The 15,228-nt window shown below is 45.0% G+C and overlaps 1 protein-coding gene across 3 annotated transcripts in view; it reads right to left on the bottom strand.

Moving 5' to 3' along the window:
- Positions 1-280: 280 nt before the first annotated feature.
- Positions 281-15,228, bottom strand: part of RASSF8 (Ras association domain family member 8) — a 109,407-nt gene continuing 94,459 nt past the window's right edge. For all 3 annotated transcript variants that reach the window (XM_063929099.1, XM_063929097.1, XM_063929098.1), the window contains exon 5: positions 281-5,825. In XM_063929099.1, coding sequence (XP_063785169.1) covers positions 5,704-5,825 — 122 coding nt within the window. In that variant the 3' untranslated portion in view covers positions 281-5,703. The remainder of the gene's footprint in view (positions 5,826-15,228) is intronic.

Here is a 15,228-nt window from a genome sequence, read left to right as displayed (position 1 = left end):
TACTAACTACATAGTGGAGGGTGCTACTTTGACAGATACCATATATTGGTGCCTATAGGTTTAGGGACAGTGCCCCCTGGTGGTTATATACTTACATCGTTACCTGGCTTCATCAGGCAATAAACTAGAACAAAATGTCAGTCTGAAATCACTGTCCCCATAGTCTACTCAGACAGAAAAACGTAAACTGAATGCTCCAGTATATTAACCACTTAAACGTGGAAAGGGATAAACACGAAAAACACTTTAGTCTTATGAAATAATTAAGACAACAAGGTCAAAAGGTCCCAATGTGTGCGGGAATATATTGTATGCAACAAATCATCAAATTCTGCATTTCATAGCAATAAGTAACAACGTGTGGGTAAAATCAGAAAATAGATAATATTATTAACAGAAAATAGATAATTACATATAATACAGAGTCTCATCTTACATCGAAAAGCAAAAAGGCAAGCCAAGCTGTATGCATTCACAGTCTCCGAGCAGGTAACAAGCGGAATAATCATAACAAAATAAAGTAAAATAATAAAAAAAAAGGTTTTATTGAACATTTCCTTCAGTTATTGTCACTGTCACCTTAACCCTTTGGGGGCGGTCATTATGTGGCCTGAAAAAAAATATATGGTGGCCATCCATCAGTTCACTGTGAACTAGTATTACCAATGAGGCGCAAAGTGCCTCTCGTGCCTCCGCAAGGTCACTAGGCTCCTAGGAAAAAGATTAGCCGCTCCCACTGTGTCTAGGGGACAGGTACACTTTAAAAAAAGCAAACGGTTATTGCCATAGTACGTTCAGATTCACGCATTCGTCTAGGTCTGCAGAATGCGCAGACGGTAAGAAAACCGCATTCATCCCACATCACGCTGGCTAATACTTTGAAAAGTCTCCATCACTTTACTTGTTCACCTAATAAAAAGGTTAAATCGGTCCCTGAACTTTGGTTCTACAAACGATTCGGCGACTCACTGACTCAGAATTGATGTCTTCTAGGCAGCATAGCGTAAAAACCAATGTAGTGGAACTACAAGTCCCAGCTAAGGGAAACCTCTAGAGAGTCACAGTTTACATTAAAGCACATCATTTCTTGTCTTCTAATACCGAGAGCAGGTCATGTTTACGGTATTTCCAGCATCAAGCGATTCATTTTATTTTTTTTGGGCCCGTGGCAAATATCCCATGTGTTTGTACAGGGGAAATCCTGAAAACATGACCTGTTGTGGGGTGAGGGATAAACTTTGGACACAGTGCGGTCTGGATACCACAGGAAACTGTACAGAGAAAGTACTGTAACCTGTATCTACCAGATGCCTGCCTACAGCAACAATCTGGTTGCTAAGGGTTACAGCACAGATACACCTTATTAAAAAGGTCAGTTTTCATAAATGCCACCTTTGAGTTTTTGTTACCCGCAGCAACCAATCAAATTCTAGCTACTATTTATGCATTGCATTCTGGGAAATGATAGCTGGTATCTGATTGGTTCCTAGGGGCAATCCTGACACTTAATTTTTGGAAGTTTTATGAAATGTACCCCGCTATTTTGACTGGGCCCATTTAGTGTCTGGAGTAGAGCATGATGCAAGGAAATATCACACCCCTGATAGCAAGGTTAGAGGTCACAATTTGAAGAGGCCAAAATAATTCTACATCAGCCATTTGCAGCACATTCTGTGTAACATGTGGACCACAAACCCAGCGAAGCTCCGTTTTCTATTATCTTCCGTACATCTGCTAAGGGTTTTGCAGCCAATATTTCCATGATGATGAGACACAAACCTGGCGCGGTTAGGATTCTGTGATAGAAACAACATATGGTCTGTATCCCATCACATCTCTGTACTGTAATGCTTACGGTAATTCATGCAAAGGAGGCCATGCCCGCGCTAGACAAAGGACTGAACGTGATTGGGTGCCATGGTGTTTAATATAAATCGGTCAATCCACTAACACGCGAAGGAGGCAAATTGCCGCTGCGCCGGTAACGGCACTGTAATGTGTTCCTCCTTGGGGCCTGATCTCACCCCGGACTCACAGATTTTTTTTTATCGCAGCCCCATGGGCAACCTATTGTGGAACTACAAGTTCCAGCATTACATGCAAGCCTGTGTAGACCGTTGTGAACAGCATTGATCTAAATAAGAGAGACGACGGCAGGTGCTGAATTATGAGGAGACTGCAACAATATATTTCTCCTTACTTTCGGCCTTCTTACGCAGTCTGATCTCTGGGATGTAATAAATATACTCTGACTACCCAGATGTCAAAGCAAAAACAAGCTCTATTTTCTCTTCAGAACACCTGTGGCAGCGGCACCCACACACAGGGGAAGCAGAGACTTCCACGGCTAATGACATATTTATGAGAAGGCCGACGTATCTGTGAATTCTGTTCAGAGGTGTCACTGGTCCCTGGAGAATGCTCATAAATGCCCAGCCCTGAAAATGGCTGCCCCCACTTTACCTCAGTGATTAGCGAATGGATAGGCTGCATTCTCGTAGCCCTAAGTTCAGCACACAAAATGGCTGCCCCTGCTTAGCCTCAGTGACATCAATGGTGTTTAGCCAATCAATAGGCAGCATTCTCACAGGCCAAGGTTCAGCCCACAAAATGGCTGCTTCCACTGTGCCTCAGCGATATCAGTGCTGCACAGTGAAAAGACAGGCAGCATTCTCATAGGACAGGGTTCATCCCACACAATGGCTGCCTTCACTATATACTGGTGACAGACACCAGAAGACCAGTTTGGAGTGCTTTAAGCTACAGCTTCATCTGACTTTCTGGAATGTATAATAAAAACTTTCCCTCTTCCTCTATGAATGTCATTAAAAAAAATCACATGCTTACAAAAAAAATACAGAAAAATAAAAATAAATGTTCTCCTATTTTTTACTAGAGGGTACAAATCCTGTCAAACACACAGGATGGGCACCCTCAGCCTTCAGTGGCATATATCGGATAACATTGTATTCTGATCCCTCCGGATAGTCCCCATTTTATGGGACTGTCCCAATTCAGAGACACTGAGAGCGGCAGGCCTTAAGGTAAAGCAGACGTGACCTCAAGCATACATACAATATGTGTTCGGTCAGATCAGGCTGCGTTTGGTCAGGTGGGGGAACTGTCCCAATTTTGCACCCTTAAACGTTGGCAGATATGCAATTAAACAGTCCCCCACCCTCACCTACATGCCATGTTGTCATTAGCAATTACTATACGTGTGCTTCAAACATATGGCGATTCCTGATCTGAGATACGAGAGCCGGTTTAGTCTTGGCTGTCCGCTACCTGACAAACATAACCGTGACTGTATCGAACGGTACATTCTCTATGCACTACACATAAATATGAATAATAACATAGTTTTGTTAACATTGTTTCCTGCGAGTTATTTCTTTTAATATTTTTTATTTTCTTTGATCAATGGCTTTATGGAGGCAAAGTGCTCTCTGGTAACAGATACCAAACACAGGTACAGAACAAAAATATTATAATAATGAATGTGTACTTTAGTGTTTCCCCAGCAACATTTTATTACGTGGCCCAGTGGTTCTCAAACTGTGTGTGCCGTGGCACCCTGGGGTGCCTCAGGACACTTGCAGGGGTGTCTTGGATTGGTGGTCCAGGACCAATTCCAATTATTTAGGATTATTTATGTCAATCATAAAATATATGGACAAACAAAAGTAAATTGTGTCCTGCACCAGATAACGGAACCTAAGGATGACATATAAACACAATTTACTTCATTTAATATTTTTTTCTAAATTTCTCAGTAAGAAACTTTTGGCCTAGGGGTGCAGTAAAAAAAAATTCAGATGCTCTGAGTCTAGGGCATGGGTGGGGAACCTCAGGCCCGCGGGCCGTTTAAGGCCCGCAGATCCACTTGATCCGGCCCTTCCAGGATGTGGGGCGCCCGCTGAGATTTTGTTACTAGCGGGCGCCTGGCTTTTTCCCCTCAGCAGCAGCCGGAGGCAAGAGCTCACTCCTGAGCACTGGCTTCCGGCTCTGGCAGTATGCATGTGCGGCTGTGCGGTGCTATGGGAGAGATGTCATGACATCTCTCCCATAGTTCTGAGGAGCAGACGGCCAAGTGGAGGGCAATGGTCTGGAAGCAGGAGCGGGGCTGGTGAGTATTGTTTTTTTTTCTTCTTTTAATGTGTGTGTGTAAGCGGGGCGCTACTAGAGGGCATATCAAATGGGGCATAACAACTGACTGGAGGTATATCTGCTGGGGGCATAACTACTGACTTGGGGCATAACTACTGGCCCTTGGCAGAAAAAAGGTTCCCCACCCCTGGTCTAGGGTGTCGGGAGTCAAAAAAGTTTGAGAACTACTGACGTAGCCAATTCTAGGTCTCTGCTAACCTCGGAATAGACTGGTCATTGGAATGTCTAGCTGAAAAGGGACACTAAAAATAAGACCCAAGTATTTTGGGGTAACAGTAGGGTAATGCAGGTGGTTTACTAATGTGGGGGATCTACTAGTCCCAGCATGCCCTGTTTTAGTGGCCAGATGTTGGAATCTTTAGTTCTCTACCTAAATACTGACTGAGTACAGGAAGTTTGGGAAGGTAAGGCGCCTAGTCTGTCCTTACGCCAAACCTAAAACTGTAATACTGTAGGAAGATTATCAGACAAAGAATCGGCATCTTCACCAATGATAAAGTTTAAGTAAATTGGGGTGCACCAAATCCATCTATTTTAGGACTCAACTGAATCACCATACTTTATAATCCAGATATTAATTTTGCATATTACAAAGTATAATGAAACACGACGTTAGGATGTTGGGATTCCTGGAAGCTTTCAATGTAACTCACTGGGAGTCAGACATTATATTCGGTTGCCTGAAGCCAATTGCGTATTTTCTATAAGCCCCTACGATTAAGCCGCATTGGTGCGCCCCTAAAACAGGTGGAACTATCAAGCAAAGGCCGGCTTCCCGTCTACTGACCTTTCATTTATATTGCAATGTCATTTTAGTAGCTCAGAGACCACCCGGGTGTGTAATCGTATGGAACATCATTTATTGGTGAACTCTATCATTTTCCCTCTAGTCCCCCTTGTGCCCAATCGGAAAGGGATCTGACTTGTGATTAATACGGTCTGCCATCCCTGCTCCGCGTTTCCCATCCCACTGGCCTAAATGAAAAGTTACCCCCCGAAGGAGCGACTTTGTAACACTGTTCTGGTTGAGAATTAAGGGGGGGGAAAGGAATATAGAGTGAAATACTGGACATGTACATAGAACATACAACAAACATTATTTCATCGTTGGCATGAGATATAAAATTCATAAGCAAATGGAAAAATATATATATTTATATCACTTTCAATAGTCCTGTACACCAGTGACCGCACTGGGATGGACAGACACGCGCAGTGCTTCCAGCCAGTCTTTGATTCCATATGAAATAATACTTGGAAAGAAGTATTTGTAATACACTGGAAAAGAACGTGGTGACCTCAGAGTAACATGCGAGCTGTCATATTGCTTCATACTTGCTGATACAACCCGTCTGAGTCCTTGGAAAGGGTCAGTGAGGTTATGGCTCCTGTTTTGTGTAGGTGGGTGGTGGTGGTACGTCCCGGGACGTTCAGTGGGTGAAGGAAATCAGGAGTTGCTCCATATAGTCCTAGTGGTGGCAGAAGTTGTCCACTATGGCGACCACGAACAGCACGTCTGACAGCAGCGCAGAGCTATACGTAGATGCCCTCGGGGTTGAAACCTGATGACAAGGCATTCTGGAGGATCCGCAGGTTGCTTGGAAGCTGCCTCGAAGAACCTGGTCGTTTCAGAGACCCCGACTGAAATGCTGGCTCTGAATAGGAGAAAATACTAATCAGCATACAGGAACCGGCAGCGCGGCATTAACGAAGCAAGATTAACTAATCACAGTTACTTTATGTATATATAAGAAAACAATAAGGGCTGTGCAAGTGCCCGCGGAACAGCGAGCGCGAGCTCCCGCGGAACAGCGAGCGCCCGCGGAATAACAAGCGCGAGCACCTATGGCATATAGCGCACAAGCGTCTATGGAATAGCAAGCGCCTATGGAATAACGAGTGCAAGCGCCTATGGAATAACTAGCGCAAGCGCCTATGGGATAACAAGCCCCCTATGGGATAACAAGCCCCTATGGGATAACAAGTGCAAGCGCCTATGGAATAACAGGCGCCTATGGAATAACAAGCGCAAGCGTCTATGGAATAACAAGTGTCTATGGAATAACAAGCGCAAGCGTCTATGGAATATAGCGCACAAACGTCTATGGAATAGCAAGCGCCTAAGTGCAAGCATCTATGGAATAACAAGCGCAAGCGTCTATGGAATAACAAGCGTCTACGGAATAACAAGCGCAAGCGTCTATGGAATATAGCGCACAAGCGTCTATGGAATAGCAAGCGCCTATGGAATAGCAAGCGCCTATGGAATAGCAAGCGCCTATGGAATAACAAGCGCCTATGGAATAACAAGCGCCTATGGAATAACAAGCGCCTATGGAATAACAAGCGCCTATGGAATAACAAGCGCAAGCGTCTATGGAATAACAAGCGCAAGCGTCTATGGAATAACAAGCGCATGCGTCTATGGAATAACAAGCGCAAGCGTCTATGGAATAACAAGCGCAAGCGTCTATGGAATAACAAGCGCAAGCGTCTATGGAATAACAAGCGCAAGCGTCTATGGAATAACAAGTGCAAGCGTCTATGGAATAACAAGCACCTATGGAATAACAAGCGCAAGCGTCTATGGAATAACAAGTGCAAGCGTCTATGGAATAACAAGTGCAAGCGTCTATGGAATAACAAGTGCAAGCGTCTATGGAATAACAAGCACCTATGGAATAACAAGCGCAAGCGTCTATGGAATAACAAGCACCTATGGAATAACAAGTGCAAGCGTCTATGGAATAACAAGCACCTATGGAATAACAAACGCAAGAGTCTATGGAATAACAAGCGCAAGCGTCTATGGAATAACAAGCACCTATGGAATAACAAGCTCAAGCGTCTATGGAATAACAAGCGCAAGCGTCTATGGAATAACAAGTGCAAGCGTCTATGGAATAACAAGTGCAAGTGTCTATGGAATAACAAGCACCTATGGAATAACAAGTGCAAGCGTCTATGGAATAACAAGCACCTATGGAATAACAAACACAAGAGTCTATGGAATAACAAGCGTCTATGGAATAACAAGCGCAAGCGTCTATGGAATAACAAGCACCTATGGAATAACAAGTGCACGCGTCTATGGAATAACAAGCACAAATGGAATAACAAGTGCAAGTGTCTATGGAATAACAGGCGCCTATGGAATAACAAGTGCAAGCGTCTATGGAATAACAAGCACCTATGGAATAACAAGCGCTAGCGCCTATGGAATAACAGGCGCCTATGGAATAACAGGCGCCTATGGAATAACAAGTGCAAGCGTCTATGGAATAACAAGTGCAAGCGTCTATGGAATAACAAGCACCTATGGAATAACAAGTGCAAGCGTCTATGGAATAACAAGCGCAAGCGTCTATGGAATAACAAGCACCTATGGAATAACAAATGCAAGCGTCTATGGAATAACAAGCGCAAGCGTCTATGGAATAACAAGCACCTATGGAATAACAAGTGCACGCGTCTATGGAATAACAAGTTCAAGCATCTATGGAATAACGAGCACCTATGGAATAACAAGCGCAAGAGTCTATGGAATAACAAGCTCAAGCGTCTATGGAATAACAAGCGCAAGCGTCTATGGAATAACGAGCACCTATGGAATAACAAGTGCACGCGTCTATGGAATAACAAGTTCAAGCATCTATGGAATAACGAGCACCTATGGAATAACAAGCGCAAGCGTCTGTGGAATAACAGGCGCCTATGGAATAACAAGTGCAAGCGTCTATGGAATAGCAAGCGTCTATGGAATAACAAGCACCTATGGAATAACAAGCGCATGCGTCTATGGAATAACAAGCGTTTATGGAATAACAAGCGCATGCGTCTATGGAATAACAAGCGTTTATGGAATAACAAGCTTCTATGGAATAACAAGCGCAAGCGTCTATGGAATAACAAGCACCTATGGAATAACAAGTGCAAGCGTCTATGGAATAACGAGCACCTATGGAATAACAAGCGCAAGCGTCTATGGAATAACGAGCACCTATGGAATAACAAGCGCAAGCGTCTATGGAATAACAAGTGCAAGCGTCTATGGAATAACAAGTGCAAGCGTCTATGGAATAACAAGTGCAAGCGTCTATGGAATAACAAGCACCTATGGAATAACAAGTGCAAGCGTCTATGGAATAACAAGTGCAAGCGTCTATGGAATAACAAGCACCCATGGAATAACAAGCGCAAGCGTCTATGGAATAACAAGCGCAAGCGTCTATGGAATAACAAGCACCTATGGAATAACAAACGCAAGAGTCTATGGGATAACAAGTGCAAGCGTCTATGGAATAACAAGCACCTATGGAAAAACAAACGCAAGAGTCTATGGAATAACAAGCGCAAGCGTCTATGGAATAACAAGCACCTATGGAATAACAAGCTCAAGCGTCTATGGAATAACAAGCGCAAGCGTCTATGGAATAACAAGTGCAAGCGTCTATGGAATAACAAGTGCAAGTGTCTATGGAATAACAAGCACCTATGGAATAACAAGTGCAAGCGTCTATGGAATAACAAGCACCTATGGAATAACAAACACAAGAGTCTATGGAATAACAAGCGCAAGCATCTATGGAATAACAAGCACCTGTGGAATAACAAGTGCAAGCGTCTATGAAATAACAAGCACCTATGGAATAACAAGCGCAAGCGTCTATGGAATAACAAGCACCTATGGAATAACAAGTGCAAGCGTCTATGGAATAACAAGCACCTATGGAATAACAAACACAAGAGTCTATGGAATAACAAGCTCAAGCGTCTATGGAATAACAAGCGCAAGCGTCTATGGAATAACAAGCACCTATGGAATAACAAGTGCACGCGTCTATGGAATAACAAGCACAAATGGAATAACAAGTGCAAGTGTCTATGGAATAACAGGCGCCTATGGAATAACAAGTGCAAGCGTCTATGGAATAACAAGCACCCATGGAATAACAAGCGCTAGCGCCTATGGAATAACAGGCGCCTATGGAATAACAAGTGCAAGCGTCTATGGAATAACAAGTGCAAGCGTCTATGGAATAACAAGCACCTATGGAATAACAAGTGCAAGCGTCTATGGAATAACAAGCGCAAGCGTCTATGGAATAACAAGCACCTATGGAATAACAAATGCAAGCGTCTATGGAATAACAAGCGCAAGCGTCTATGGAATAACAAGCACCTATGGAATAACAAACGCAAGAGTCCATGGAATAACAAGCTCAAGCGTCTATGGAATAACAAGCGCAAGCGTCTATGGAATAACAAGCACCTATGGAATAACAAGTGCACGCGTCTATGGAATAACAAGCACCTATGGAATAACAAGTGCAGTGATCGCAAAAATGCGCTATAGCGCGTTTTTTACGCGCTATAGGCAGTGAGGGACTCAATTTTGAAATATGAGCGGGTCCTGCAGGACGCGCTCTGACTCACCCACCAATCACCGCCGGCAGTATTCCCCGTCTCAACCAATCACCGCTGCAGCGTCCCCAGTTTCACAGCCAATCACTGCCGATGCCGGCAGTGGCTCCCAGAGTCACATCTCCCCATTCGATTGCGTCCTGCCGCCAGCACACACCCATCCTACCTCTGTGCAGCTTCAATCTACATTTGGGCATCCTCCTCCACGGACTCCGGGTAACAGGATTTGCTGGCTTTTGCACTCATCAGCGTGCTCTGTGCCAGCTAGAGGGTGGGCTCCCGTGCTGCTTAAGAAAACAGGCTGCATCTCACCAGGAACTGAGCGGCAGTGCACAGGCTAATCCCTTGTATTGAATATGCACTGCGATCAGCAACATTGGCGGCTTCGGGGCAGGGCACCAAGGTATGTGCTCCAGGACAGGGTTTATTAATCATACTGTGCATTTACAGGGCTGCGGCAAACTGATCCCCATGTACAGTCTAATGCTGGCCACACATAGCTTTAGGCATAGAGTAGAAACAGCGAGCAACCATTTACAGAGAGGACTGCAAGCTCCAGCCCCGCCCCCTCCATCCTGTGCGGCAGACCAGATTACAATCTAATGTCCCTCTTCTCTAACCTTCCCGTTGTCTCCCTCCTCCCAGTAGTAATAAAGTCTATTTTACTGTGTAGACTTGTACGGAGTTTGCAGACTGCAACCCATAACTCCCCCCTCCCACCCCCCAGCCGACATAAGGCTGCTCTTCGTGCTCCTGGAGTCACAGGCAGCCTGCTGCTGGAGGGGCACAGAGGTTGTTGGACTTAAGAGCACTCTGGATTTGATTTATATGAAATCCCTGCACAATATAAACTTCAACTCTAGAGTGATTGCACTGGGAGACTGGTGTCTCCTGTGTAGCAGCTGTCTGCAAACTACAGGTATGAAGTACACTGTGTGTAGCCTCCCTCTGCTCCAACCCTGTGTACACTGACACTGTAAAGTCAATATATGCCCCCAGCCTGTGTATACTGAGACTGCATCCTTGTCTGGGGGTTCAGTAGTGAAAGCCAGCGCAAGGGATCCCGATGTAAGAAATACCAACATCGGGATCCTCAGTGAGAAAAAGCATAAAGGGATGAGAAAGGGGAGTTTTACCCTTTCCCCTACCCTCCCCCTCAGTGTCTAACCCTAACCTTCCCCGGTAAGGGTATAAACCTAACCCCCTGTCCCCGCTGCCTAAACCTATCCCTCCCACCCCACAGCCTAAGCCTAACCTTCGGAAGGGGGTGCCTAACCCCCCTTCCCTTCTCCCTGCACCCTAACCCTCCCAGGACGCAGGCTAAAATGAACCCCCTTTTCCCGCGGCATACCTCTCCTGTGCCATGGTGTGTGGTATTCTGACTGGCAGGATCTTGGCTTCATCCCCTTGTCTGTGCTCTCACCCCGTGTACACTGGCACTATGTAGCCCACCTGTGCCCATTCCCAGTATACACTGGCATCGATCCAAAGGGAGATCGCTCCCTCAGTGATCGCAAAAACACACTATAGCGTGTATTTTACTCCATAATGATTACCGGGGACGCGTGCCGTTGTAGGCAGTCCTGTAGCTCCTTTGATCTCTCCGCCGGGTCCCGCTGCCAATCCTGTGGCTTCTTTGATGTCTCTGCCAATCCTGTGGTGCCTTTTAGGTATCCAGGTCCAGCGGCCAATTACGTGGATACAATGTGGTCTCCCTCTCAAACCCTTCCAATAGCCGGGCTTCCGTGAGGACTATTAGACGGGGAGGAGGAGCTGTTGGTGCCTTTCACTCCTGTATGCAGCTGCGGCACCCGGCATACTCAGAAGGCGGACCGAACTGCAGCATTAACTGGCTTTCTCTGCGGCCACCTGTCTCCTCCTCATCCCGGCGCTGCTATTCACTTCTCCCCATCACCACCACGGGCACTCAGGATGCAGGGGCATGCGCCGGTGAATTCCAAGGCTCAGCGCGGCATCCGCAACGCTGAGTCCTGATTGGCCGTGGCGGTGAGGAGTATAAGCGAAGTGCCATCACATGCGCCCCACCAACCACACAGTGCCCATCATACACACACTGCCTATTACACCCCCCCAATACCCACACATTGGCCATTATACACACTCACACAGTGCCAATTATACACACCCCCAATATTCACACATTGCCCATTACACACTCACACAGTGCCAATCATACGCACTCCCCACAACATGTTCACAGTGCCCACTATACACACACCCATCTGACACCCCCTCCACTGACACCCGTGATCACTGTGTCTGGGGATGACAACTGGGGGTCCGAGATGGTGGCTACAATGTGTCTAAGTGGTCACCTGGCGCAATGTGTATAACGTGCTATGCCTGGCGCAATGTGTATAACGCACTCTACCTGGTGCAATGTGTATAACGCGCTCTACCTGGTGCAATGTGTATAACGCGCTCTACTTGGCGCAATTTGTATAACGCGCTCTACCTGGTGCAATGTGTATAACGCGCTCTACCTGGTGCAATGTGTATAATGCGCTCTACCTGGTGCAATGTGTATAACGCGCTCTACCTGGTGCAATGTGTCTAAGTGTTCTACATGGTGCAATGTATATATGTGCTCTACCTGGTGCAATGTTTATATGTGCTCTACCTGGTGCAATGTTTATATGTGCTCTACCTGGTGCAATGTATATAATGTGCTCTAACTGGTGCAATGTGTATAATAATGCACTCTAACCTGCGCAATGTGTATAACGTTCTCTGCCTGCGCAATGTGTATAAAGTGCTCTACCTGGTGCAATGTGTATAATGTGCTCTACCTGGAGCAAAGTGTATAGCAAGCTGTACCTGGAGTAAAGTGTATAACGTGCTGTACCTGGAGCAAAGTGTATAACGTGCTCTACCTGGTGCAATATGTGTAACGTGCTCTACCTGGTGCAATATGTATAATGTGCGCTACCTGGCGCAATATGTATAATGTGCGCACCTGGCGCAGTGTGCATAGGCGGTTCTACCTGTATATGTGTAAATGTGTATAAGCGGCACTAGTGTGTGGTGTAATGTGAATTGGAACTTATGTGGTCATGCCCCTTCCTCATGAAGCCATGCCTCTTAAATTTTGCGGTGCGCACTGCCTATGCTTTGCGTCCTAGCAGGTGGAACACCGATTCACTTTTTGCCTAGGGCACCAAAATGTCTAGTTACAGCTCTGGTGCAGAGTGTCCTGCATGCTACACAGCCCAGCAGCACTATCACCCTATCCCTCCACCTTGCAACACTTTTGTAGTGTCCAAACAAGATTAAGATTAATAAGAACCTTCATTCCGATGGGACCCAGAAAAAGACCGGTAGGACCCCAATTTTTAAAAGTGAGGGGTCCCTGGGACCCACTTTTTTTTTTGATCAGCGCGATCACTGAAGTGCACGCGTCTATGGAATAACAAGTTCAAGCATCTATGGAATAACGAGCACCTATGGAATAACAAGTGCAAGTGTCTATGAAATAACAAACGCAAGCGCCTATGGAATAACAGGCGCCTATGGAATAACAAGTGCAAGCGTCTATGGAATAACAAGCGCAAGCGTCTATGGAATAACAAGCACCTATGGAATAACAAGTGCACGCGTCTATGGAATAACAAGCGTTTATGGAATAACAAGCTTCTATGGAATAACAAGCGCAAGCGTCTATGGAATAACAAGCACCTATGGAATAACAAGCGCAAGCGTCTATGGAATAACGAGCACCTATGGAATAACAAGCGCAAGCGTCTATGGAATAACAAGCGCAAGCGTCTATGGAATAACAAGTGCAAGCGTCTATGGAATAACAAGTGCAAGCGTCTATGGAATAACAAGTGCAAGCGTCTATGGAATAACAAGCACCTATGGAATAACAAGTGCAAGCGTCTATGGAATAACAAGTGCAAGCGTCTATGGAATAACAAGCACCTATGGAATAACAAGCGCAAGCGTCTATGGAATAACAAGCACCTATGGAATAACAAACGCAAGAGTCTATGGAATAACAAGTGCAAGCGTCTATGGAATAACAAGCACCTATGGAAAAACAAACGCAAGAGTCTATGGAATAACAAGCGCAAGCGTCTATGGAATAACAAGCACCTATGGAATAACAAGCTCAAGCGTCTATGGAATAACAAGCGCAAGCGTCTATGGAATAACAAGTGCAAGCGTCTATGGAATAACAAGTGCAAGTGTCTATGGAATAACAAGCACCTATGGAATAACAAGTGCAAGTGTCTATGGAATAACAAGCACCCATGGAATAACAAACACAAGAGTCTATGGAATAACAAGCGCAAGCGTCTATGGAATAACAAGCACCTGTGGAATAACAAGTGCAAGCGTCTATGAAATAACAAGCACCTATGGAATAACAAGCGCAAGCGTCTATGGAATAACAAGCACCTATGGAATAACAAGTTCAAGCGTCTATGGAATAACAAGCACCTATGGAATAACAAACACAAGAGTCTATGGAATAACAAGCTCAAGCGTCTATGGAATAACAAGCACCCATGGAATAACAAGTGCACGCGTCTATGGAATAACAAGCACAAATGGAATAACAAGTGCAAGTGTCTATGGAATAACAGGCGCCTGTGGAATAACAAGTGCAAGCGTCTATGGAATAACAAGCACCTATGGAATAACAAGCGCTAGCGCCTATGGAATAACAGGCGCCTATGGAATAACAAGTGCAAGCGTCTATGGAATAACAAGTGCAAGTGTCTATGGAATAACAAGCACCTATGGAATAACAAGTGCAAGCGTCTATGGAATAACAAGCGCAAGCGTCTATGGAATAACAAGCACCTATGGAATAACAAATGCAAGCGTCTATGGAATAACAAGCGCAAGCGTCTATGGAATAACAAGCACCTATGGAATAACAAACGCAAGAGTCTATGGAATAACAAGCTCAAGCGTCTATGGAATAACAAGCGCAAGCGTCTATGGAATAACGAGCACCTATGGAATAACAAGTGCACGCGTCTATGGAATAACAAGTTCAAGCATCTATGGAATAACGAGCACCTAGGGAATAACAAGTGCAAGTGTCTATGAAATAACAAACGCAAGCGCCTATGGAATAACAGGCGCCTATGGAATAACAAGTGCAAGCGTCTATGGAATAACAAGCGCAAGCGTCTATGGAATAACAAGCACCTATGGAATAACAAGCGCATGCGTCTATGGAATAACAAGCGTTTATGGAATAACAAGCTTCTATGGAATAACAAGCGCAAGCGTCTATGGAATAACAAGCACCTATGGAATAACAAGTGCTAGCATCTATGGAATAACAAGCGCAAGCGTCTATGGAATAACAAGCGTCTATGGAATATAAGAACAAGCGTCTATGGAATAGAAGAACAAGCGTCTATGGAATAGAAGAACAAGCGTCTATGGAATATAAGAACAAGCGTCTATGGAATAACAAGCTCAAGCGTCTATGGAATAACAAGCGCAAGCGTCTATGGAATATAAGAACAAGCGTCTATGGAATAGCAAGCGTCTATGGAATAGCAAGCGTCTATGGAATAGCAAGCGTCTATGGAATAGCAAGCTTCCTGGATTGAAAAACACATGTAATTTTATTAAAAACATCAAAGCAGA

Source organism: Pseudophryne corroboree, chromosome 6 (genome assembly GCF_028390025.1).
Source record: "Pseudophryne corroboree isolate aPseCor3 chromosome 6, aPseCor3.hap2, whole genome shotgun sequence".
Lineage (NCBI taxonomy): Eukaryota > Metazoa > Chordata > Amphibia > Anura > Myobatrachidae > Pseudophryne > Pseudophryne corroboree.
The sequence above is the reverse complement of the archived record's forward strand: the minus strand, read 5'-3'. Positions and strand labels throughout refer to the sequence as shown.